The sequence below is a fragment of the Erinaceus europaeus genome, chromosome 4, assembly GCF_950295315.1.
Source record: "Erinaceus europaeus chromosome 4, mEriEur2.1, whole genome shotgun sequence".
In the NCBI taxonomy this organism is placed as follows: domain Eukaryota; kingdom Metazoa; phylum Chordata; class Mammalia; order Eulipotyphla; family Erinaceidae; genus Erinaceus; species Erinaceus europaeus.
In genome coordinates this window covers 128,884,921-128,911,390 of record NC_080165.1, presented here as the reverse complement: position 1 = coordinate 128,911,390, position 26,470 = coordinate 128,884,921, and the positions used below count along the sequence as shown (strand labels likewise).

Here is a 26,470-nt window from a genome sequence, read left to right as displayed (position 1 = left end):
GAAATGGTAGATCGCACAATGGCTATGCTAATTATTCTCATGCCTGAGGTTTCCTCTCCGGCCCACACCTAGGGTGTGTCTCCATCTTGAATGGGTGTAACAAAAGGTTAAAAGACGTTGTTGATATGTAAAAGTCTCAAATTCCTTCTCTATAAGAAACGTTGGATCGTGCAGTAGATATGCTAATAACAAGTTTTGTTTCATAGTAAGTAAGTTGCAGCCAGCTGCCTGTGGGACTCTAGGCCATTCCCCGCCCCCATGCAAATGCCGGTCGAAGAAAGTACGCCCCCCAGAGGCAAGAAATGTTTTTTTTAAGCTGATAAAGTTTAGTTTGTGCCATTTTCTTTTTTAAAAAATTCCTGTACGATATAGGTTTCTGTTCACCCCACACCCTTGATACTGTAGCCATTTAGTTAAAAGAAAAGGGGGAATTGTCGTATGCTTTACATTGGTTTGTTCTAGCCCTCCCCTGCCAAGAGAATTGGATCAGTCCTGTTAATTTCGCGGGCCTGCTTGGCCCCTCCCCAAGAAACCCCGAGAGAGGGTTCCTGAGTCTGAGAGTTCGAGAGTTCCTGAGTTCGAGAGTAAGGGAGAGGGTTCCTGAGTTGGAGAGAAAAAAGAAAGAGTGCTTGCGCCGCCACAAAGAGACAGCAGAGTTCTGTTTGGTGATTAGTTTGTCTTAGTTTATGAATCGTTGTTCGTGAATAAAGAAATACAGCTTCCCTGCCCAGCTATTGTCTCCGCGTCTCTGTTACCTGCCGAGAAGCTAGACCGGCCGGCAAGAGCCTCCAAAAATTTAAAAACAGTTATCATCACATTATTTGGTAATTGGGTTAACTCTGAAAAGTCCTTTTGTTAGGGTTTGCTGTACAGTACCCAGTATCTTGTATATAGCTGTGCTATTGGTTGCTTCTGATCTACTTGGTCTAGGCTTTTGAGAGAGTCCACATATCAATTACACAGCCTATATATTGAAAAGATTCAGTTTGTGTTTTGAAAAACTTCGAGACATACAATTAATTTCCCCCCTCTCATATTAATTAACTATTGATTTATATGACTACATTTTACTAGGAGTGTACATAAACACCATTCCCACCACCAAAAGATTGTGACCCATCCCTCCCACCCACTCCCACCCCCCACTGGCCCAGGAAGCTGCATGTCTACCCCTCACCACAGGGTTTTTACTTTGGTGCCCTACTTACAATTTGGTCAGGTCCTGCTTTTAGTTTCCCTTTCAGATCTTCTTAGTCAACTTCTGTTGATGAGTGGGATCATCCCATACTCATCTTTATCTTTCTGACTTAGCTCACTTAACATAATTCCTTCTAGCTCTGTCCAAGATGGGTCGGAGAAGGTGGGTTCATTGTTCTTGATAGCTGCATAGTATTCCATTGTGTATATATACCACAGCGTTCTCAGCCACTCATCTGTTGTTGGGCACCTGGGTTGCTTCCAGGTTTTAGCTATTATGAATTGTGCTGCTATGAACATAGGAGTACACACCTCTTTTTGGTTGGGTGTTTTGGAGTCCTTGGGGTATAACCCCAGGAGAGGAATTACTGGATCATATGGAAGGTCCATGTCTAGCCTTCTGAGAGTGTTCCAGACTGCTCTCCACAGAGGCTGTACCAATTTACATTCCCACCAGCAATGTAAAAGGGTTCCTCTCTCCCCACATCCTCTCCAGCATTTGTTGCTGCTGTCCTTTTTGATGCATGCCATTCTTACAGGAGTGAGGTGGTATCTTAGTATTGTCTTAATTAGCATTTCTCTGACAATCAGTGACCTAGAGCAGTTTTTCATATGTTTGTTAGCCTTTTGGATCTCCTCTCTAGTGAATGTTTTGTTCATATCCTCTGCCCATTTTAGGATGGGGTCATTTGCTTTATTGATGCTAAGTTTGCTGAGCTCTTTATATATTTTGGTGATTAGTTTCTTGTCTGATGTATGGCATGTGAAGATCTTCTCCCATTCTGTGAGGGATCTCTTTGATTGTTTAATAGTTTCTTTTGATGTGCAGAGCTTTTCAATTTGATGTAGTCCCATTGGTTTGTTTCTGCTTTAGTCTTCCTTGCAATTGGGTTTGATTCATCAAAGATGTCCTTGAGGTGTAGGTGGGAAAGTGTTTTACCAATGTTTTCCTCTAAGTATTTGATTGTTTCTGGTCTGACATCTAGGTCTTTGATCCATTTGGAGTTGAGTTTTATTTCTGGTGAGATAAAGTGGTTCAATTTCATTTTTATGCATGTTTCAACCCAGTTTTCCCAGCATCATTTATTGAAGAGAGCCTCCTTTTTCCATTTAATCCTTTGGGCCCCCTTATCAAAGATTAGATGTCCATAGGTGTGGGGATTTACTTCTGGGCTTTCAATTCTGTTCCACTGGTCTGTGTGCCTATTTTTGTTCCAGTACCATGCTGTTTTGATGATGATGATGGCTTTATAATATAGTTTAAGGTCCGGGAGTGTGATGCCTCCATTTCTGTTTCTTTTCCTTAAGATGGTTTTGGCAATTCTAGGTGTTTCCAGGTTCCAGATAAATGATTGTAGTGTTTGTTCTATTCTCTTAAAGAAGATTGGTGGAACTTTGATGGGTATTGTATTAAATTTGTATATGGCTCTGGGGAGAATATTCACTTTGATGATATTTATTCTTCCAATCCATGAGCATGGGATATCTTTCCATTTCTTGGTATCAGTTTCTATTTCCTTGAATAGCGATTCATAGTTTTCAGTATATAAGTCTTTCACTTCTTTGGTCAACTTTATTCCTAGGTATTTGATTGATTTTGCTGAAACAGTAAATGGGAGTGATTTCTGGATGTCTTCTTCTTCAGATTTAGTGTTTGCATAAAGAAATGCCACTGATTTTGTACATTGATTTTGTAGCCTGATACCTTGCTATATTGCCTAATAACTTCCAGTAGTTTTCTGCTGTATTCTTTAGGTTTTTCTATGTATACTATCATATCATCTGCAAATAGTGAGAGCTTGATTTCTTCCCTTTCAATCTGTATTCCTCTTGCCTGATTGCTATGGCAAGAACTTCCAATACTATGTTGAAGAGTAACGGTGACAGTGGACAGCCCTGTCTAGTCCCCGATCTGAGGGGGAATGCTTTCAGCTTCTGTCCATTGAGTATGATGTTGGCTGTAGGTTTGCTATATATAGACTCCACTATCTTGAGGAATTTCCCATCTATTCCCATTTTTCGTAGAGTTTTGAGCATGAATGGGTGTTGGATTTTGTCAAAGGCTTTCTCTGCATCTATTGAGATAATCATGTGGTTTTTGGCTTTGCTTTTATTGATGTGGTGAATGACATTGATTGACTTATGGATGCTGAACCAGCCTTGCATTCCTGGGATGAATCCCACTAGGTCGTGATGAACAATCTTTTTGATATGTTGCTGAATCCGGTTGGCCAAGATCTTGTTTAATATTTTGGCATCTATCTTCATCAGTGATATTGGTCTATAGTTTTCCTTTTTTGTTCTGTCCCTATCAGCTTTTGGTATCAGGGTGATGTTGACTTCATAGAAGGTGGAAGGGAGTATTCCTGTTTCTTCAATCTTATGGAAAAGCTTCAGAAATATGGGTACTAACTGTTTCCTGAAAGTTTTGTAGAATTCATTTGTGAAGCCATCTGGTCCAGGACTTTTGTTGTTAGGGAGGTTCTTAAAGCGGTTTCAATTTCTTTGTCTGTGATTGGTGCATTTAGATTTTGTAGTTCTTCTTGGTACAGTTTTTGAAGGGCATATGCTTCTAGGAATTGTTCCATTTCTTCCAGATTCTCTAGCTTGGTGGCGTATAGTTCTTTATAGAAGTTTCACAGGATTCTCTGGATTTCTGTGGTGTCAGTTGTGATATCTCCTCCATCGTTTACAATTCTATTAATTTGAGTCTTCTCTCTTTTTTGTTTGGTGAGTCTGGCTAGGGGTTTTTCAATTTTGTTTAATCTTTCAAAGAACCAACATTTGGCTTCATTCATCTTTTGTATGGTTCTTTTATTTTTGATATTGTTTATTTCTGCTCTAACTTTAGTGATTTCTGTCCTCCTGGATGCTTTAGGGTTCCTTTGTTCCTCTTCCTCTATGTCCTTGAGGTGTGCAGTAAGGTCATTCATTTGAGCTTCTTCTTGGTGTTTAATATGTGATTGTATGGCTATAAGTTTCCCTCTCAGTACTGCTTTAGCTGTGCCCCAAAATATTTTGATAGGTTGTGTCTTCATTTCCATTTGTTTCCAGGAACATTTGAATTTCCTGCTTGAGTGAATCTCTGACCCAGTGGTTCTTAAGGAGTATGTTGTTTAGTTTCCAAATTCTGTTACTTTTAATAATTTTCTGTTTGTTGTTAAATGTTAGTTTTACTCCACTGTGGTCTGAGAAGATACTTGGGATGATTTCAATGTTCTTGAATTTATTGATGCTGTCTTTGTGGCCTCACATGTGGTCTATCCTTGAGTATGTGTTATGTGGATTTGAAAAGAAGGTGTGTTACGGTTTTTTTGGGTGAAGGACTCTGAAAATGTCCAAGAGGTCTAGTCTGTCAGTCTCTTCATTCAGTTCTCTTGTATGTTTGTTGGTTCTCTGCTTTGTTGATCTGTCTAAGTGTGAGAGTGGTGTATTGAAGTCTCCCACTATTATTGTATTACTATTGATGTATTTTTGAAATTCTTTCAGTAAGTGCTTAACGTATTTAGATGGTCCCTCATTGGGTGCATAGATGTTAAAATTGTTAAGTCTTCCCCAAAATAATTCCCAAATGTGTATCAGTGAATTCAAAAAAGCACACTGTTTGGTGGTGTGGGTGGCTGGGGCCTGTGGCGTTGGAAGGTGTAGGATTAAGGAAGAAAGGATGACAAGAATGAGAAAAAGAAAAAAAAGAAAGAGAGAGATAAAAAAAGAAAAAGATAAGAAAAAGAACAGTCATAAAAGAGTGGTGAAAGGAAAGAGTTTTTATTTATTTATTTATTTTTAATTATTTAATTAGCTATGTGGGGTGAGGTGCAGGGGTTGGCTACTTAGAAAGAAAAAAGGCCAGAGGTTTCAGAAGGGTATAGACTTAAAATGAATGATACTCCCTGGTGGGACAGGAATTTGGTAATGACAGAAGCTCAACAGGAGAGCCTGCTAGGAGTGGTCCCCAGGGATTGGTTATGGGGGTGTGGGAAGGGGGAGGTGGTGTGCTTAATAATTAAAAGGAAAAAAAATTTTTCCCCTTTTTTTCTACTCTATTTCTTAACCCAAATTAAGTTATAGTCACCTCCTTGGTGTCACCACTAGGACCCCTTATTGACTGGCCTACTAAAGGCAGAAAATCCTACCGTTTGCAGAAGATATGGTCAGAGCTCAAGCCACTAGCAGCTTCTCAGTCCCCCATCTTCCGGGAACCCCCCAGGCCCATCATATCTATATGGGAATCCAACGATCGTCTTACTAGAGTCCCAGATGATGGGCTATCCTAGTAGTGACCAAAAATGTCATCACTAAACTGTGCCAGTTTCTTGCCCTTATCCAGATTTTATAGTCATTACTTTATCTGATGAGGTTAGACTTAAGGTGGTTAAGAGAAGTGAAGTAGGGCTTAGAAGAGGAAGGTATCTAGGCTTAATTAGAATATATTTGATTAAATACTTAATGGTGTCTTTTTTAGGTATTTCCACTAGCTTGCTTCATTTAACTAAGTCTAAGGCTACTCACTGCCAATTGTTGCACAATTTTACCTCAATGTTATATTTTTCTCTGATTTATGGATATTTGGGGACATGTACCCTATCTGTTGGAGGGTTGTCATCTCAGGCCTGGTGTCTCTAGACCAAAGTGACACATGATATGGTGCCACTGATTACATTGATTTGGTTGAGATCAGCAGATGCAGTATCAAATGGTATGGATCAAGAGAAGCATGAATGAAAATTATCAAAGCTTCAGAGGCTATAGGACTGGAAGAAATATGGGTTTTAAAGAGAAATGAGGAAGATTCCTTGCTGTCTTAGAGTTTAAGATAAAAGCAATAGATAATTATTATTATAACCAAGTTATTTGGGAGCTTAGTTTACTTTGAAAATCTAGGTAGTTTTAAATGATCAATTTGTTTCCCATTTGCTTCTTTGTGTGGATATATTTCTATGGTGATTTCCTCACTAATTTCAATTGTACTTTCTCTGGATCTCTGTCCATATTTTGCATTGTTGTTATCATAAGTGTTGCATCTAACTTATTATATTGCGTAAAATTATTTTTTACGTTTGCCTTGACTTGCTGACATTTGTAGTACTACTTTGTTCACTATTTCTCTACCATTTCTTATTTCATTTCTTTTTCCTATTGTGTTCATAGGTCTATTCTACTGCTCATCACCTTGTTTCGAGTGCATATTCCTTTGCTGCTTTTCTTGTGGAACTCTTTTCAGAAACTATTGCAAGGCAGGGTTGGTAATAACAAATTCCTCTAGCTTTTGTGAATTTTTTTTATAGTTTGACAATTATGTGTTTTGGTGTTGGTCATTTTAGAATCAGGAACTTGGGTGTTTGATCAGCATCCTGGAGTCTATATTCAAAAGATTGCCCAAGTGAGGAAAGTTTTCTCTTAGGCCAAGAATATAGCCTCTGTTTCTTTCACTCTTTTAGGAATCACACTCACATTTAATCTTTTGATAGTGTCTGTTATTTCACACAGAATTATTTATTTATTTGTTCCTAAATTTCCCCTCCCCTTTCTCTCTCTCTCTCTTCCTCTCTTATTGGATAGAAAGAGAGAAATTGAGAGAGGATTGGGAGACAAAGAGGTAAAGACAAAGAGAGACACCTATAGCATTATTTCTTTACTCCTGAAGGCTTGAGCTCAGATCCTTGCACATGGTAGCACATGCACTCAACTGGTTGCGCCATTGCTCAACTCCTCTCCTATAATTTTCTTCCCCAACCTCTTTAAATTCAGAGTGAGTTCATTTTATTTTCTATCCCAGATATTCTTTTCTCTACATGGATGCTTCTCCTTCCTAGGCCTGTGACCTGAGTCTCATGCATTCCAAGTTACTTTTACACCCTGAAACTTTGAAGTCTTTCTTTCTTATTTCCTAACTCCTTAGTGAACTCTAAAGTTCTTCTTTCTTATATCTAATTTAGTGAACTATGTTTGCAACACTTCTTTTGAATCTCCTAACTGCTTAGTGACATATTATTTCAATTCCTGAATATAATCATATTCAGGATTCCCCATGCTAAGTTAGACAATACATTATGATAGCTATCATAATGTATTGGGACATGGAATTAAAGTACCCTAGAAATTATTATGTACAAAGAATAGCTATGAAGTTGCAATTGTTTATGTGTAGTTATGAAGGACCTGAAGTGTAACTATACTGAAGTTCTTTGCAAGAACTTCCCACAGGTGAGACTCTGACCTATACCTTATGGTGATAACCATGTCTTTCTAAGCAAAGTGCCATGATAGTTTGATGGATGATAACTATGTAGGATAGATGGAATAATCTGTATAGTAAAGTCCTGGTATGAGATGAAAGTCATATATAACATATCCTATGACAATCATGTATAACATATCTTGAGGGAGTCATGTAGAGTAAGCATTTACCTGGAATTATTTAATATTTGGCTAACTTGCTTGAATGTCCACCTGATATTATTAAAGTGCTTCTATGGATGTCTCATTTATAGTTTTACAAGGCTTGCTAAGTTCACTAGTTGTCAATCCTTATTGTTTTGCAGAAGGAACTTTGTGTCTACTGCTACTCTATAGCCATGCCTACCAGAAATCTCCCTGTATATTTTTATTGAGTCTCAAATTCTTTTGAGATATGTGGAGTTAAAAGTACTGAGGAATAGATGAGAAATGGTGGTAAAGGTGGTGAAAGATGGTGGTAATTTTATTTTCACATAAAATCAGTTCTCTATAACAAATGAAAGCAGAAGGAATAAACAGCATGACTTATTCAGAAAATAATGCTGGAAAAATTTAATAACTAAACAAGACAATTTTTGAAAATTGTTATATTTACAATTTCATTCAATTTGATTTTCTTTGCTAATTCTATATACAGACAACCTGATATATAATGAAAAAAACAATATTTCAATAAATCCTAACACCAAAGTGAGTCAATAATGGAAATAAAGGAAGTCCATGTAAATTATTATAATTATATTACAATACAAAAAAGAATACAAATAGATTATTATACCTGCACCAAATCATTACAAACTCAGTTTATATTTTTATATGTTAGTTTAGAAAGACCAAATAACCAATTGAGTGAATTTAACGTAGGCAATAACGCACAAAGAACAAAGCTTGTTTGTTAGCATGTTAACATGCTTAATAGTCTTGACATGTCCAGTTAGAGTAAATGATAGCATCAATGTTTTGATACTGTCTTAAATCATTTTCTTATGGTTAATGTCTTCACAACTGTTCATAGATAGAAAAATTAACACATGGAAAGTTTAAGCTTAAATTTTAGTCAGACTAGAAAGATGAAACTGATTCCCAAAAAGTGAGGTTGATTTTTCCAATACTAAAAAAGGATAATAGCTAAGTGATTGGAAGACATGAGAAAACTATAGGTATAGTCCAGGGCAGCAGGAGTTGTGATTAGTGGAAAAATCAAAGGTTTTTATTGGAAATTTGAAATATTTTTTATATTTATTTGTTTATTCCCTTTTGTAGCCCTTGTTTTCTATTGTTGTTATTGATGTTGTTGTTGTTGCATAGGACAGAGAGAAATGGAGAGAGCGGGGGAAGACAGAGAGAGGAAGAGAAACATAGATGCCTGCAGACCTGCTTCACTGCCTGTGAAGTGAACCCCCTGCAGGTGGGGAGTTGGGGGCTCAAACTGGAATCCTTACACCAGTCCTTGCACTTTGAGCCACCTGAGCTTAACCTGCTGCAATAATTCCCGACTCTCTATTTGAAATAATTTTAAAGACTGCCATACTTGATAATTCATTGATTTCAAGATTTCCAAGATATTTTTTCTCATACTTTGCTGAAAATTAGGGTCTGATGGATGATCTAGTTTAAACAGTGGAAAAAAGCATAAAGGAATATATTATTAGTTGTGTTTATGAGTAAGGATGAGTACTGTACCCATTATTAAAATTAATCAAGTCTTTTACTTTATTACTGTTTACACATATATTTTATATCTATGTATTTTTCATTTTGGTGGAAACTGGAGATGAACTTTTACATATAAATCCTTAAAAAATTCACAATGTAGCAAGAGTGATGTGTCCAAGGTGCTCAGTATCACAGGCTGCTATAGAACCAATATACTCATTCATGGGTATAAGGGAAGTTTTATTTTTTGAGCATCTAAACGTAAAACTGACTACCTCTTTTTTTGTTTGTTTTGTTTCGATGTTTTTTAAATGTTTATTTATAAAATGGAAATAATGACAAGACCATAGGATAAAAGGGGTACAATTCCACACAATTCCCACCTAGAGCTCCATATCCAATCCCCTCCCTTGATAGCTTTCCTATTCTTTATCCCTCTGTGAGTATGGACCCAGGATCATTATGGGGTATAGGAGGTGGAAGGTCTGGCTTCTGTAATTGCTTCCCCACTGAACCTGGGCATTGGCAGGTCGAGCCATACTCCCAGACTGTCTCTCTCTTTCCCTAGTGGGGCAGGGCTCTAGGGAAGCAGGGCTCCAGGACACATTGGTGGGGTTATCTGCCCACGGAAGTCAGGCTGGTACCATGGTAGCTTCTGGAACCTGGTGCTTAAGAAAGAGTTAAGATATAAAGCAGAGCAAATTGTTTAATAATCATGAACCTAAAGGCAAGGATATTGCAGATGAAGATTTGGGGTCTCCATGTTGGAAAAAATAGTAGATCTATTTTAAGTATATTCCAAGGGCTCCATGACTTTACTAGTTTTTTAGTTTTTGCCTGAACCCAGAAGCTAACATGCAGCTAGACTAAAGGTATTGTCTGGGGAGATGGTGTCATAGTAGGAAAAAGGACTAGAACGCTGGATCAAGGAAGAGAGTAGCTTCCAAATATGGGAAAAACATATAAATATTGTTAACTGTAAACCCTATCGATTTGATCTGGGGCCCATATTCAGCACAGGAACCTATGTAACCTCTACATCCCTGTAGGTCTGAGTTGGCATTTTGTGATCATGGCTAGAAACATTCAAGGTTGCATTAATTTCAGAACCCATTTCCCTCAGGTGCTAGGTAGAGTATGTTACCCAACCTCCCTTCAGAGAATGGAACAGTCCCTACCATTGTTGATCCACATTGAGTGAAAGGTCCTATAGGGGTCCACAAAGGGGTCCACTATGTTGTTCTTGATAGAGATGAACAGTGACAGTGGAGAGAGGGATCTGTTAGAGGTGTAGGCTCAGTGTGTCTGTGTGGGAATCCCAGGACTCCCTGACTAGGGCCCCAGGTGATGGGGTTGCCTGGTAGAAACTTACTTCTAAAAGAATAATAGGGTTAAGTAAAGAAAGAACTGAGGAAGATATAGCCTGCGGGGTCAAGCATTACTGGTGAAACATGGGAAAGTATGAGTGTTCCAGCTTTGTAAAAATATAGAGTAAGAAGGCATCACTTCAGGGTCCTGAAAAAAGTAAGTCTCGCAAGGAACACTCAACAGTGGAGGGTGATCTCTTTTAGGATGCATTTTGACTGCATTATAGGGGCAGTGGACAACTGCCACTGGGGAACAACAGAATGACATACTCGGACTTTAAGGTGAGAGACTTAAATTAGATGATCTTGTGGGAAATGAATTGCAGGGACATAATTGGAGACATAGAGATATCTTAGCACTGTTAGAATTGTCAGGTGATGTGTGCAGTTTAATCTGAACCAAGGAAATAAAAATGGATGTAGAAATGGATAGACTTTGGGAAGATAGAATTTTCAGACCTAGGTGTAGAAAACTATGGATTGAAGAGCAAGGAAAGTAATGAGGAAAATCATGTGGGTGGACATAGATAGAGTTTTTGGCCTAAGAATCAATATCTGTGTAAATTACTTTCTTCTGAAGACTTTGTTGGAACTATTAAACCAGATAATGGGAAACTCAAACTTTTGGGTTATTCAACTAAACAATGGTATTTCTGGTTTTTTATTTTTATTAGGAGGTTATGGTTTATAATACAGTTGTTGGTATATGGGTACAATTTCTTACCTCATCAAGTAAGGTGTCTTCAAAAACACTTTCATCCCCAAATTAGGTCCATCGTCATGTATCTGGACCTGAACCTCCCTCCCCTAACCTCTCTCCTTGCCCTCCTCCTCTAGTGTCCTTTGCTTTGGTGCAATGCACCAAGCAAATCAAAGTTTTACTTTGATTCCCCTATCTGTTCTTGTTATTAACTTCTGTCCATAGTGAGATCATCACATATTGACATTTTTCATTCTGGCTTATCTCAATATAATTCCTTCAATCTCCATCCAAGATGAGATGAAGAAGATGACTTTATCATTCTTAATAGCTGAGTAGTATTCCATTAATTTTTTAAGCCACTCACCTGTTATTGGACACCTAAGTTGTTTCCAAGTTTGTGCTATTATAAATTATTCTGCTGTGAGCATAGGTATACACAGACCTCTTTGGATGAGTGTGTTTTTTTCCTTAGGATATATTCCCAGGAATAGTAAATATATCTACATTATAAATTTCACCTTTTTCATCTAAATAGTTTATAAATGTATTTAAGAAGCTAACAATAGTATAAATCACACCTCAAGAGGGATATTTAATTCATTATTCTTTTCTAAAAAGTTTTTTTTATTTATTCCCTTTTGTTGCCCTTGTTTTTCATTGTTGTAGTTATTATTATTGTTATTGATGTCATCGTTGTTGGATAGGACAGAGACAAATGGAGAGAGGAGGGGAAGACAGAGAGGGGGAGAGAAAGATAGATAGCTGCAGACCTGCTTCACCACCTGTGGAGCGACTCACTGGCAGGTGGAGAGATGGAGGCTCGAACCGAGATTCTTATGCCCGTCATTGCGCTTTGCGCCACATGTGCTTAACCCGCTGTGCTACTGCCTGACTCCCCGAATTCATTATTCTAAGTAAGGGATATTAGAGATTGCATATCCAGGAACAGTTTCATATGATAGCAATTAAAAGAAATCAATGAAGTCACAGTGATTTGCAACAGTCAGGGATTATGGAGGGAAACATTATCTAAAATGAAATGTAATTTACTTGTGTCTATTTTAGTAGGTCAGATACAGATGTTAGCCCTCATTTCCCAGATATAAATTCTCAGTTTGAACAAACAGGTAATAGATTCTATTGATCCTTGGCTAAAAAACATTCTGAATGCCTCTATATAGCTTTTTCTCAAATTTACATGGCAACCAGTTTGACTATTACTATAAAATTCACAGTCACTAACATATATTTATAAATATACTTTTTTTTTTCTTTTTGAATTTCCAGCAGAGTTACTACTGGAGTGCAATGCTAGCACTATGAATCCAACTCTCCTAGTGACATTTTATTTATTTTTTCTTTATATTTCATCTGATAGGACAGAGAGAATTTCAGGGGGAAGGAGAGATAGAGGGGAAAGAAAAATATTGACACCTGTAGGCCTGAAACTTTCTTCCTGCAACTAGAGGGTGTGGCCTAAAACTTATGTCCTTGTCATGGAAATGTACAAATAGACCAGTTGTGCCAACCCTCATTAGAACCTTGTCAACCCGGCTGGCTGCTCATTAGAAACTTTTCTTTAGCTGAACATCTTATGCTTATCATTTCTTCTCCACTCACCTCCAACTGGCACTTTTTGATGTTTCTTAAAATGTCATCAAATTATGGTGGGGGAATTGCAGTAGTAGTACTGTATGCTTTCATGACTGAGAACCCCGAGGTGCTGATTCAATTCAGAGCACTACAATAATCCAGAATAGAACAGTGCTCTGTTCTCTGTTTTCTAGTATCACATGAAAAAATAAATGTCTTTAAAAATGTGATGGAAGTATATATTTCACACACTTAGATCTTTGCTGATGCTTTTCCCATCCTCTAAAACTGCATAGTGCTGCCTTGACTTCCATCTTTTCACTATCATGTCTCCTTTTAAATTTCTTCAGTCCTTCCTGTTATATACCACACAGGTCAGAATTTATCATTTCAGTGGTACAGGAGGTGGCGCAGTGGATAAAGTACTGGACTCTCAAATATGAGGTACCAAATTCTACCAGGTTCGATCCCCAGCAGCACACGTAACAGAGTGATGTCTGGTCTTTCTCTCTCTCCTTTTATCTTTCTCATTAATAAATAAATACAAATATTTAAAATAAAAATAAGTCAGCTTAAAAAAAGAATTTACCATTTCAGTCTCTATGATGCCAATACAGTATGTATAACTTATGTCATCAATCCATATTTATTTACAGATATTTCTCTTCTTTGACTCAGGTAATTGAAGTCACCCTACTAGGGAAAGAGAGAGGCAGACTAGGAATATGGATCGACCAATTAACACCCATGTTCAGTGGGGAAGCAATTACAGAAGCCAAACCTTCCACCTTCTGCAACCCACAACAACCCTGGGTCCATACTCTCAGAGGGATAGAGAATGGGAAAGCTATCAGGGGAGGGGATGGGATATGGAGATCGGGTGGTGGGAATTATGTGGAGTTGTAAGCCTACTATCCTACAGTTTTGTTAATGTCTCCTTTCTTAAATAAATAAATAATAATAAAAGAATTATAGCTTAATGGGGTATTGTAAGTACCTACTAGCCATGCCTTGAATCTGCCATACAACTCATGCTTATTAGATGTTTTTAGAAAGAATTCCTGAGAAAATAGTTGCTTAGAATTCGTGTGGCAATATGATCATTATAATGCATAAGCTCTGAATTGTATGTATTCCTCAGGCAGCTTAAAAATAATATACAAGCCCCACCTGCAGAGGAGTCGTTTCACAGGTGGTGAAGCAGATTTGCAGGGGTCTATCTTTCTCTCCCTCTCTGTCTCCCCTCCTTTCTCTGTTTCTCTGTGTCTTATCCAATGACAGCAACAACAACAATAATAATGATAACCACAAAAATGATAAAACAACAAGGGCAACAAAAGGAGAAAAAATGGTCTCCAGGAGCAGTGGATTCGTGGTGCAGGCACTGAGCCCCAGCAATAACCCTGGAGGCAAAAATAAAATAAAATATAATAATAATAATATACAAAATGTATAATGGTATTTTTTTAAACAGACTTTAACAGGCAAATGCAATGTGGTGGCTATTTTGGAATGTAGTCTTTTTTAGTTTAACTACTGGGTTGCTTTATAACTTTATAGCCCTTTTGTTTACAATTAGATTGAATTGTCTTTTCCATGTAGGGAGGTTGATTTTTACCGATCAACGATTAATCCCTCTAATGGGAACAATTTTGCACAGATGAAGTTTTCTCTAATAAAAGACTAAAAAAAACTTATCTTTTCTGTACTGATTTTTTTTCTTGTTCAGTTTAGAATGGTTTCAGAGCAACTGGATATGTTTGCTAATTTAATTTAAGTGAACTGTTTATCTGCCTCATCATTAGCATAATAGAGTTTCCCAAAAGCTCTGTGGAAATTGAACTAAAGGGGGAGAAAAGGTGTTTCTAGGAGATGGCACAGGAGGCACTTAATTGCAAGTAGAAAATTACATATGTTGATTAAATTACCCTTTCTTTAAAAAACATCAGTAGGGAAATGCTTTGTTGTGGCACCTGCTTGTTAGAAAGGGCAGCAAAGGCAAGAAGATGTTGCATCTTCGGAAGCTAAAATAAAGTGAAATTTAAGGCACACTAAAGAGACTGTGAGATTGAAAGGATAGATTCATGGGAATGGATTGATTCAGGGAACTCTTGAGTAGAATGGAAATATTGTCTCTCCGATAAACTAAAGTTTTATTACTACATACTATATAAATTGAAGTACAATTAGAAAGCATTAGAGGACATATTATCATGTTCAAGGACCTGGGTTTGAGTCCCCACTCCCTCCCTGCCGCACCTGCAGGGGGAAAGCTTCAGGAGTGGTGAAGCAGGGCTGCAAAGTCTGCAGGTGTCTGTCCTTCTCTCTCCCTCTCTATCTCCCCTCCCCTCTCAATTTCTCTCTGTACTATTAGGTATTATAGAAAGAAAAAAAGGAAAATTGGCCACTGGAAGTGGTGGATTGAAGAGCTAGCATTGAGCTCCAGTCATAACACTGGTGGAAATAAAAATAATAATAAAAGAGTATTAGAAGATGACATATATGACTAATTTTTATAATCTATTAGACTCAATAAAGTTGTGCATTTGCTATTCCCTCTCCACAGTCCTTAGTTCTTTTTTTTCACATCATGTCAACTCTATATACTGTGAAAATTTAAACTCTCTTGAGAACCTTACTGAAAATTATTACTAGGTTTATGGCTTATTTACTTGTGACAAGACAACATACAGTGAAGAGGGGATGCCTGTGTGATATTTATGGAACAGAATTGGAAGGCAGTTCACCCAGTAGGTCTGTGCCTTCCATTAGTGTGACATGAGTTCAAGACCTGTTTTAACACATGACGGTTAAAACAATGGGGAAAAGTCTGGTGACTAGGTCTCTCTCCCTATCTGTCTCTACTTCACATCTGCAATTATAAGAATGGAAAACTTTATCCAGCAACTATAAAATTATATACCTGTGTAAGATCCCAGCATAAGTACAATACATATTTTTAAACATATTATCTTATTTTAGTGAGATTGAAGATAGATTAGATAGATAGATAGATAGATAGACAGATAGATAGATATCCAGAGCACTGTTCTCCTCTGGCTTATGGTGGTCCTGGGAATTGAATTTGGGATCTTGGAGTCTCAGGCATGAATCTTTTGCATAACCATCATGTCATTTCCCTAACCCCCAAATAAATTTTTCATTAGAGAAAAATTGCCCATTCTTCAGATTTTTCTGTCTTTCATAGGCTTAATTTTTGGTGAAGCTATTTATTTATTTATTTTGCTCTGGGGAAAACATAAAAATTTCTGAAGGAAATGTCCTTAGCATTTTCTTCTTTCAGTTATTCTAAAAACAAGCCAATAAATATGAAGAAATTACATTGGGTTTGGGAGCCTGAAGATGCATCTGTGAAAAAGAGAGAACTGTACAATCATAAGCACTGACCAGTTCTCAAGAATGTGTTATTATATTATTAGGTAAATTGTTGGGTAGTATGCCAGCTCCCCCTGGCTTCTGCTTAACCAAGCACCGGTATGCCAATATAGGGATTGGTTTGATCCCACTCAAAGCTGCGGTCTATTTACATAAATCACTTTTACATTTACATAAAGCACCACCCTCCCTCAAGGGCATTGGTGGTTCAGTGGTAGAATTCTTGCCTGCTCTGCCCCCTCTCCTTGTCACACCCTGATTTTCACCAGTCACTTTTCTCTCCACCCTCTCTACATCACATCCTGTTTACACCCTACTTGGCAATTATATTAGTTTTAGTTCAGTTTTTAGTTTTTAGTTTAGTTTAGTTAGGCTTAGATTGTGCTGCATCCTGCATGAATAAAGAGATACTGCGTACAGCTCAACCATGAGTCCCGGGTCGTCTATTTCCCGTCAGTGAAGCTCAGACTGACAGTAAATATTAAGGACAGAGGGCCCTGAACATGTTACCAGGACCCTTAGTTTTGGTTCCATCACTGAGAGGGAAGAGAATTTAGAGAACACCTGAAAAGGAAGTCAGACCCTTTGTTTCCTTTACCTAGAAGAAATCTGTGAGCCTGGTAGTGGCATAAGGATCCTGGTTTGAGGCCTGGGATCCCCATCTGTAGGATGGGGGGCGTTGGGGTGGGTCACTTCACAAGTGGTGAAGCAGGTCTGTTGGTGTCTCTCTTTCCCCGTCTTCCCCTCTTCTCTTGATTTCTCTTTGTCCTGACCAAAAATAATGTCAGCAATTACAATAATAACAACAGCAAACAAAGGCAACAAAAAGGGAAAAAATAGACTCCAGGAGCAGTTGATTTTGTCTGATGTATGGCATATCAGTATTTTCTCCTAAACATTTTTTTTCTTGCCTTCCGGGTTATTGCTGGGGCTCGGTGCCGGTGCCTGCATTAGGAATCCACTCCTCCTGGAGGCCATTTTTCCCATTTTGTTGCCCTTGTTGTGGTTGTTATTGTTATTTTTCTTATAACTGTTGTTGTTGGATAGGACAGAGAGATACTGAGAGAGGAGGGGAAAACAGAGAGGAGGAGAGAAAGATAATCACCTGCAGACATGCTTCACTGCTTGTGAAAGGGACCCTCCTGCAGGTGGGGAGCTGGGGCTCAAACCAGGATCCTTAGGCCAGTCCTTGTGCTTTGTGCCATGTGCTCTTAACCCGCTGTGCTACTGCCCAGCCCCCTCTCCTTTACATTTTAAGCTTTTCCACCATATTTAAGATACAGGAATCTTCCTTTTTCACCTTCTGTGGTGTTAACATCACCTTGATAGCAAAAGCAGACCAGGACACAACAACAACAACAACAACAACAACAAAAACTGTAGAATAATATCTCTGATGAATATAATGAATATAATGAACAAAATGCAGCCATTACAGCATATATATATATGTATATATGTATATTTTATTTTATGTTTCTCCCTCCATGATATCCCATTTACTGGATAGATTATTTTATTTTATTGGGTGGGGTTAGTGAATTACAATACATCTGTCATCTGTCTACAAATGCATATAGTTTCTCTGTTCTGCATAACAGGTGTCTGCTGCACACTGTATCCGCTTGCTCCACCTGTCCCCCCCCCCACTTCCCAATCAGGGGCTTCAAACCTTACCTTCTCCCAGACCTCCAGTTCCTTTCCCTTCCCAGAGTTCCTTGCTTTGTTACAGTTCCCTTTCCCCAGTCCAAGTTGCATCTGTGTTCCCCCTTTCTAACTTTCTCAAGTTTCTTTCCCACCCCTTCCCTCCCCTTCCTTCCTATCTCCTTCATTTCCCATTTCTCTAGCTTTCCTTCTCTTTTTAACCAAAGGGTGTGTGTGTGTGTTGGGGGGGGAGGGATGAGGAGGGGAGTGGGTTGAACCTGGAACTTTAAAGCCTCAGGCAAGAAAGTCTTTTTGCATAACCATTAAGCTAAACTGTCTCCCTCCCCACCCTAGGTTTGCATTTCTTTGAGAGATATGTTAATTGAATTACTGGTAATTAAGCAATAAGACAGGAAAGGCACAGTTCTACCTTGCAATTAAATTTAAGAAACCACCTTGTAGTGAACATGTAACCCTAGTAATCATAGTAACCTTAGTGCGCCTGAATAATGTGATAAGACAGAGACAGGGGGCTGGGTGGTGGCGCACCCAGTTAAGAGCACATGTTATAATGCACAAGGACCCAGGTTTGAGCCTCTGGTCTCCACCTGCAGGGCGAAAGCTACACAAGTGGTGAAGCAAGGCTGCAGGTATCTGTCTGTCTCTCACTCTCTATATTACCCCTTTCATCTCAATTTGTGGCTATCTCTATCCAATAAATAAATAAAGATAATAATTAAATAAAATAAAAGAAGACAGAGACATATGTATGCATAGGATAAGATGTCAACCCAAACCTGATTGGCCAATGGAGATGTAACCTTAAAACCAGAGGCAAGCTAGAATAAGTAGAGGCTCAGAAACCAGCGGGATGAAGCACTTCCACTGTTGCTGACCCCGGGATGCTTCCTGTGCTACTTAAGACTTAAGCACACGGGGCTAGGCTAAGTAATTGCTTCCTAGCTTCCAGAGACCTTCATTCATCTGGTCTTGCCAGCAGAGGAAGGATCATCAGCTTGGTGACACAGCGACTGGTGAACACGTCCTGAGCCTTATTTGCGAACAGCTACTAAGTAAAGAGAGGTAACAGATTGACTGTGTTGTGTGAACTGTGTGCCCCTTCTATGGCATCTGAATAAGTAAAAAGTTAATGCTTGGAATAGTGGAGAGGAAGTGTTAGGGAGGTACTCACTGCAAACTCTAGTGTACTTCTGCTTTCAGGTATATATTTTGCAGTAGTTTATGGGTACGTGTGAACATAAGCTCTCTCTCACAGAAACTGGTGTATATCTAGGTTATGGGACTTTGTTAGAAAGTGAACTACCTGAGATGAAATTAGAGTGTACTACAAAAGGAAAGGTCTCACCCGAGTAATGAAGCTGAAGGGTTGTCATTCCACACGTGAAGTCTCTGGACAAAGTCTGAGGTGAAGCATGTTGAGGTGGCAATTGTTGCGTTGGTTAGGTTGTGATCGGCGGATGCAATATTATTTGGTTTGAATTGGGAGATGCATACAGGAAAGTGGGCCCTATCCAAGGGTTCCAGGACTGGGGGAAGTAGGGCCTCTATAGTGGAGATGTGAGGTTCCTGCTGTCTTAGGGTTCAAAAAGACAATCGATAGTTAATGTTATCATCACATTATTTGTTAATTGGGTTAACTTTGAAAAGTCCTTTTGTTATGGTTTGCTGTACAGTATCCAGTATCTTGTATATAGCTGTGCTACAAATTGTTTGGCTTCGTATGTTAACTCTCTTTTCAATCACCAGGTTCCAGATGCCACCAGGATGCTGGCCAGGCTTCCCTGGATTGAAGACTCCACCAATATGTCCTGGAGCTCAGCTTCCCCAGAGACACACCTTACTAGGGAAAGAGAGAGGCAGACTGGGAGTATGGACCAACCAGTCAATGCCCATGTTCAGCGGGGAAGCAATTACAGAAGCCAGACCTTCTACCTTCTGCAACCCTCAACGACCCTGGGTCCATGCTCCCAGAGGGAGAATGGGAAAGCTATCATGGGAGGGGGTGGGTTATGGAGATTGGGTGGTGGGAATTGTGAGGAGTTGTACCCCTCCTTTCTTAAATAAAAAATAAAAAAAAAAAGTTAATGCTTAACCCTGACACTCTGAGTGCGTCCTTACTCCTATACCTTGCTCACGACACAACTGCAGGGCAGTCACTTCACAGGCTGTGAAGCAGATCTTCATGTGTCTTTCTCTCTCCTCTCTATTTACCCCCTCCCCTATCAATTTCTTTCTTTCCTATCCAATAAAATAGAAGAGAAAATAAATGAATAACTTTGGAGAAAAATATAACACATTGTGTTGCCTTCAACTCCCATCCTCTCATTTCATGCCCTTTAAACATTCAACAGCAAAATGTTGTATTTGCCGATTTGGTTTGCATTTCTAATACTAAAGATCACTCAAAAGACTGAAATACACTGCATAAATTAATGAAAGTTTGTAGTAACACTCTGAAGAGATAGACAAGTCATGTGGGCACTTATAAATCATGGTGAGAACATTTTCTTTTGCCAAGGTACATTTGGACATTTATAACATCATTCATTGAAGTTAGTCACTTCCCTTTCCACAAGCCACCTCTCAGTTCTAGTATAAAAAAAATAATCATAATTGAGAGAGAGAGAAACACTAAACCACTATTCTCATCTAGAATCCTTTCATGAGGTGCCCAGATATCAAGCCAGATTAACTGCTTTATAATGGAGCTAACTCTCCAGACTCATCAGTTAAACTCCCAGTACATGCTGAATACAAACACAAGAAAATCCTGATAAAATTGTCAAATTTAAGATTCGCACTTACTATTGTTATGAAAAAAAAACCCAAAACTTCTAGTTACTTTGACAGAGCCAGATTAAATGATTTTACAAGTTATATATGGCCCACAGACCAGTTAACACCTTTGTTTTAATATAATCAGTGCCTTCAGGAAAATATATGTATTCCTCTAGAGATTTGTTTTGATTTTTATATCTTCAGTTGGTCTAATCATTTCTGAACTTTCTGCTAGCAATATTACTAATTGTTCTCATTTCTTCTTTCCACTGAAACATACTTAGGGAAATACAGTCCTTAAATATACAGTTTAAAGTCTCCAAAATACTTCTGGGGAAAAGTTTTATATATAACAGGTACATTATAGTTAAATAGTACATAACAGAACAAATTGATAGTTAGGCATTTTTCACTGAATTAATCTGAAAATATTTTGCCCCAGTTGGATGATGACAAATCAGACTTTGTGAAAACTAATTTGTGAGTCCAAAATCTCAGGCAAAACTATTTATTTTCTATGTACCTTCATCTATTAAGAGGAGGGGAATGGTTTGGAATAGTATAGGGTTTCCAAGAGAGATTGTACAATGGGTAATAATGGGTAATTAAAATAATTATTAAGTACTTACTTACAATTGATCAATGTAACATGACTTATGAGTAAAGTATTAAACATAACATTTTAATCATCATTGACTGTTTTTCATTTAAAAATGTAAATCACAAATTTAAAAGCATTTGAAGCATTTTATTTGAGGAACCATACAAACAGATGTGAAGTTAGTTAAAATTTTCAAAATGCTATCATTATAGTAACTTTCAAAAATAATTCTTAACAAATTTTATTACTTATTATAATTTATAGCTTATAAATTATAAATTCAATATATTGTCTTTTTATCAGTTTTCATAATGAGAGTGAAAGAAATAACATAATGCAGAAAGTTCTTAGAGGAAAATGAATGTAACTTACAAAAGTGTTATTTCAGAAATGCATTACAATGTCATTATATATTGTGGCATTTTGTAAATCTCTGTAAATGTCGGGTTGTTTGTCTTAATATCCTTATTAACTCATTGGGAAATTATATAGTATAATGAGTAATTTCTCAAAGCAACCCACTGAATCAGAAAAACACTGGGGCTATAATTTCACTCTAGTATTTTTCTTATACTAACACAGTGCCCTCAAAAGAACAAATACTCAATAAGTATTCATTAAATAAAAAAGCTAACGAATTAGTCATCTTCTTTGATAACCTTCTCACTTCATTTATTTACTCATAAAATGGTGCAACTGGATGAGGAGATGGTCAATAAAGTTTTTCATTATACTGCCTATGAGTCTTATTGCTGCATCAAGGGCTTTTAGAAGATAACATCATCTGATTATCCCAAAATGAGATACTTCCAGACCCCTGCATAAGGATTGTCATTGCTATTGGTTCATGATTTTTGTGTGTCCTAGGTTCACTAGCATGTGATTAGGACCAAATTCTTTCATAAAAATCACTGAAAATCCATTATTAAGAATAAACAAGTACCTGATGCCCTAGCCTAGTGATCTTTTAGTTTAACAGACATTAAGAACTTACAGTTCTTAGAAATTAATCAGTTGGCTAATATGGGCCATGCTTGTCTCTGGTATTACTGAAAACAATTATGTCAGAAAATATAATTTATTTATTTTTTGAGCTAATTTGTCATAAGCTGAGTTACAACTGTAAACATAATAAAAGTCACAGTGGCATGACTATTAGTATTGATAGGAAAAGTGTGATGAAATGTGTCTGTGACTGGGAGTCTAGATGATCATAAACCGTAATGGCCATTCCCAGTGAGTCATTGTCAAGTAAGTGAAAAATTGTCATTTCATTGGCTCTGATAACCGATTACTTAAAACACAAGTAAGACATCTCTTGAAGTACTTATGGTTAATATATCTTCCTTCAGTTTTTTGTCTGCTTCATATTTTTCCTTTTTGAGGAAAAACTTACTCCACAGAATGATTAGACTAATGTGAAATGAAAATATTTCTGCATTTGCCACCCAAATTTAGGGACTGATGTAAAATTTCACCCAGGTGACATTTTCCTATGAACACAATCTGGGCAAATCTGAAAATTCAAGATCTCATTTGTTTATATTTAAATAAATGATTCACCAGATGTGCCTTATTGAGTAGTGTATTCCCCGTAGTGTGAATGTCTTAATTGTCATTCAAGATAAATATTAGACATAAGATTTATCAAAACTTTCTACTCTGTTTTATCATGTCTAACTTTTATGGCTATTTTGAGCTTTAAGAGCATCACAAAGGATATTCAGCATTCTTTACTACAACTCTATTCTTAACAGTATAGTCAAAACTACTATAGAGATAGACACAAATAGATATAAACTTTTAAGCATTAATGTAGTGGGCATATTTAGGTTAGGTATATGTATGTATTATATTAAACAGTAGCTTTTGTATAAACTCTTGTACCTTTTAAACTAAAAGCATAGTCTGTGTTTCCACTTAAAAACATATACTTAACTGAAGTTAGGAATTTCATTTTGCGGTTGTGATGATAACACTTAAAAGACCATTATTAAGTAAACTTCAATGTGTGGACAATCTTATAGTGAACAGAAATAGAAAAATATAAGCAACTACACCTAGAAGCAAATAAAAGTAATAGATTCATAAGCACCAGACCCTTCAACATGTTTGCCTATCATACAATCTCTTTGCTCACTCTTTCTGCTTTCATCAGGCAGAAGAATAAAATATTAATAAATAAAGTAATAAACTGCCTGGATTTAGCTTCAATTGTGCTATTGTGGACAGATATCTTATTTTCAGTCTTAAAAACATTTGTAAGGGTGATGCATGTGCTCATTGTCCTTGCGGCTTCTGTTTTGGAGAACTTCGTTGTCCAGGACTCTCTATAGGATTGTTGGCAGGAGTGACAGGAAATTGAAATCCGTAGCCATTGTATCCATCCAAGTAGACACATTGGAAGAAACTGATAGGGCCTAAGAAATGAGCATGATAATTTGTTTACAATAAGAGAATGTGAACAGGAACAGAAGTAAAGGACAACAAAGAATGTATAGACATAGATATGGACTCTACAGCTAGACTCTCCATGTGGGAAGTCAACAATAAACTTCATTAAAATGTGGAAATTAACAAAGTTATCACACACAAACATTTAAAATCCTTCTTCTGCATAATAAACGCTTAACAAATTATAGTAAAAGTAGTCTTTCATAGAAAGTCAAATTGTTTAGTTTACTGGAATATATTATGAAGTTCACAGCAATAGAAAAACTGTTACATGTATGTAGAAGTTAAGAAAAAAAACATATTGAAGTCATCGATGGATAAGGAAATTGTAGTGCTTTGCTTTGCTATTGCCAGGTAGGAAGACTTCCCAGAGAGGCACAATAGATTGTTTTTCAGTAGTGAAGACAGCAGAAATACATAGTGGCTTTTGCTTAGCTTATTAACTGCTAATAAACAAGTAGATAGAACAAATATTGCTTACTTAGCAATAAACAACAGTACAGGTCTTTTCTTAGAAATCATGCCAGTAACTACAAAATATGTTTTAGACATAACATAAGCATAACCACAAAATGTGTCTTGGCAGTAACTCAAATGTAACTGCAAATCAAGTTGATTTTAAGATTCTGATACAAATAAATATGGATAAAAAATTCAGGTCTGGGCACTTGGTTTGTTTACCCAGAGGCTTTTCTCAGAACTCTCTCATTTTAAAAGTCCTCCATTTTTTCAGGTGGCCAGATATTGGGAAACTCTTGTTGAACATCCAAGGCTCTTCAGATCTTAAGAGACTTACTCGTGCTGAAAGCCCCAAGGACAACTGTTTACAGAGTGAGATTACAAAACTCACAAAAAAAAAACAACAAAAAACGCCCCTCTGCTCCTCAGGATGAGAGTGACCATCCTGTTCCTGACCATTATAAAAAGACATGAGTTTAAAGATTCTCTGTCTCTCTCTCTCCCAGGTGATGGGGCCACTTTTGGCACTCAGGCCTGTGGGGGGTGGGGAGCTCAGTTCTCCTGAGGTCTTTGTGTGTGTCAGTTCCTGTGTCATTACATGTGTAAGCTGTTATAATGGCTATTCTATGTGTTTGTGTGAATAAATACTTCATCTTCCTCTATTTCCTGTGTCGACTTCAGTTGTTCTTAGTTTGCAATGGGTTTGGTCAGAAGCAAAACTTAATAGGTTTGCCTCCCTTGCCTTTCCTGTTTCTCTATCAGTCTGGGGGTAGTCAGTCTTAGCATCACTATGACTTCTTCTGGCCAGAACCTGGCAAGACACATGTAACAGGTGTCAATACATGAACTTGTCAATATGTAAAGTAACTGACTTGTTTATGTGTATGTTTGCCCATGTATATATGCAAGCGTTTTATTAACACTTCTGAGAGGCTTATAGTTCCTAGTCTTCAGGGTTTCCACTTGTGATTCCTTTGAAGAAAAACATTCTCCTGAGATGCCACAATTACTTTTTGAAGTAATACTTTTAGGTCGGAATTCTGTTGTCAAAATAAAAGTCAATGAATGTAGTGTAGTAAATACAAGTAGCTGCATTCAGAGAGGGCAAGTTAAGCTTCTCCTCATCATGGATGGACATCTACAAACTCTTCAGTGTTTTCTACTCTATACATCAGATTCATTGATCAACCAATCAGACAATTTGCAGGTAATCAGGAAAGAAAATGAGAATGGAAGTAACAGAATTGAAACTAATGTGGGATATGGGAAAGTCATCTAATTGTTATGAACCTAAGAGTTATAAAGCAGACCTTGGGGAGAATGAAACTGCAGGAAAATCCAGAAAGTTATTCAGATTTTATCATCTTGGGTGTTAGATGACTTGCAACACAAAGTTTCTGTGGTGAAAGTAGGAGAAATTTTAATTTAATTATTTTCCTTTTCACTTAATTTTAGCCAAAACTATTGTTCATTTTATTCTAGAAACAAGCTAGAATAAATACCCTGCCCTAAAGAGGGTATTAGAGGTTGGGCAGGTTACAGAGAGGGACTGCACTATATCTGGACCTGCATTAAAGAAATACAACTACAATGCTAGAAGTGAAAGAATGCACCAAAGACAGCCTACCTTCCAGCTGCATCTTATCACATGTAGTCACTGTACCAAACATTTAATTAATGCTAATAAGGCTATAGATGGAAAGGTCACTGTGACTGAACATTTTAGAGATTATATAAAAAACCTCATGAATAGCTACTTTATAATAAGAAGAAAATGGCAATATTTTGCAGCAGTAAAACTTTCAATTAAGCTTCAAATATTCAATATTTTACTATAATATTGTTTGTGCTCTCTTTTAATTAAAATTATAGCCTAAGATTATAGCATCTTGTACAAAAAGCCAATACATAGAAATCTCTTGTGTCCTGGGGGACGGGCAGTGGTGCACCCAGTTAACTGCACATATTGTCAAGCCCAAGGACCCTGGTTTGAGCTCCTGCTCCCCACCTGCAGGGGGTTCTCTTCATGAGTACTAAAGCAGGTCTGTGGGTATCTTTCTCTCCCTTTCTCTATCTCCCTGTCCTCTCTCAACTTCTCTCTGTCCTATCAAATAAAAATTAGAAAGAAAAAGAAATGGCTGCTGGGAGCATGAGATTTGTAGTTCCTGCACCAAGCCCCAGCAATAACCCTGGTGGGGAAAAAAAAAAGAGAAGAAAAAAGAAATCTCTTGTATCCTTTACTCACTTTTTAGCAGGAAATTTCTTGAAAAACTATAGCATGACACCTTAACCAGAAAATTTTCATTGATGGTATTATCAGTTTGTCTTGCTAAATTTTATTCTAATATTTATTTGTGAAATAAA

At 37.4% G+C, this 26,470-nt stretch overlaps 1 protein-coding gene across 1 annotated transcript in view; it reads right to left on the bottom strand.

Annotated features, from left to right (window-relative positions):
• Positions 1–21,325: 21,325 nt before the first annotated feature.
• LOC132538149 (triadin-like) overlaps positions 21,326–26,470 on the bottom strand; it is a 91,568-nt gene continuing 86,423 nt past the window's right edge. The window contains exon 18 of the mRNA XM_060190516.1: positions 21,326–23,613. Coding sequence (XP_060046499.1) covers positions 23,474–23,613 — 140 coding nt within the window. The 3' untranslated portion in view covers positions 21,326–23,473. The remainder of the gene's footprint in view (positions 23,614–26,470) is intronic.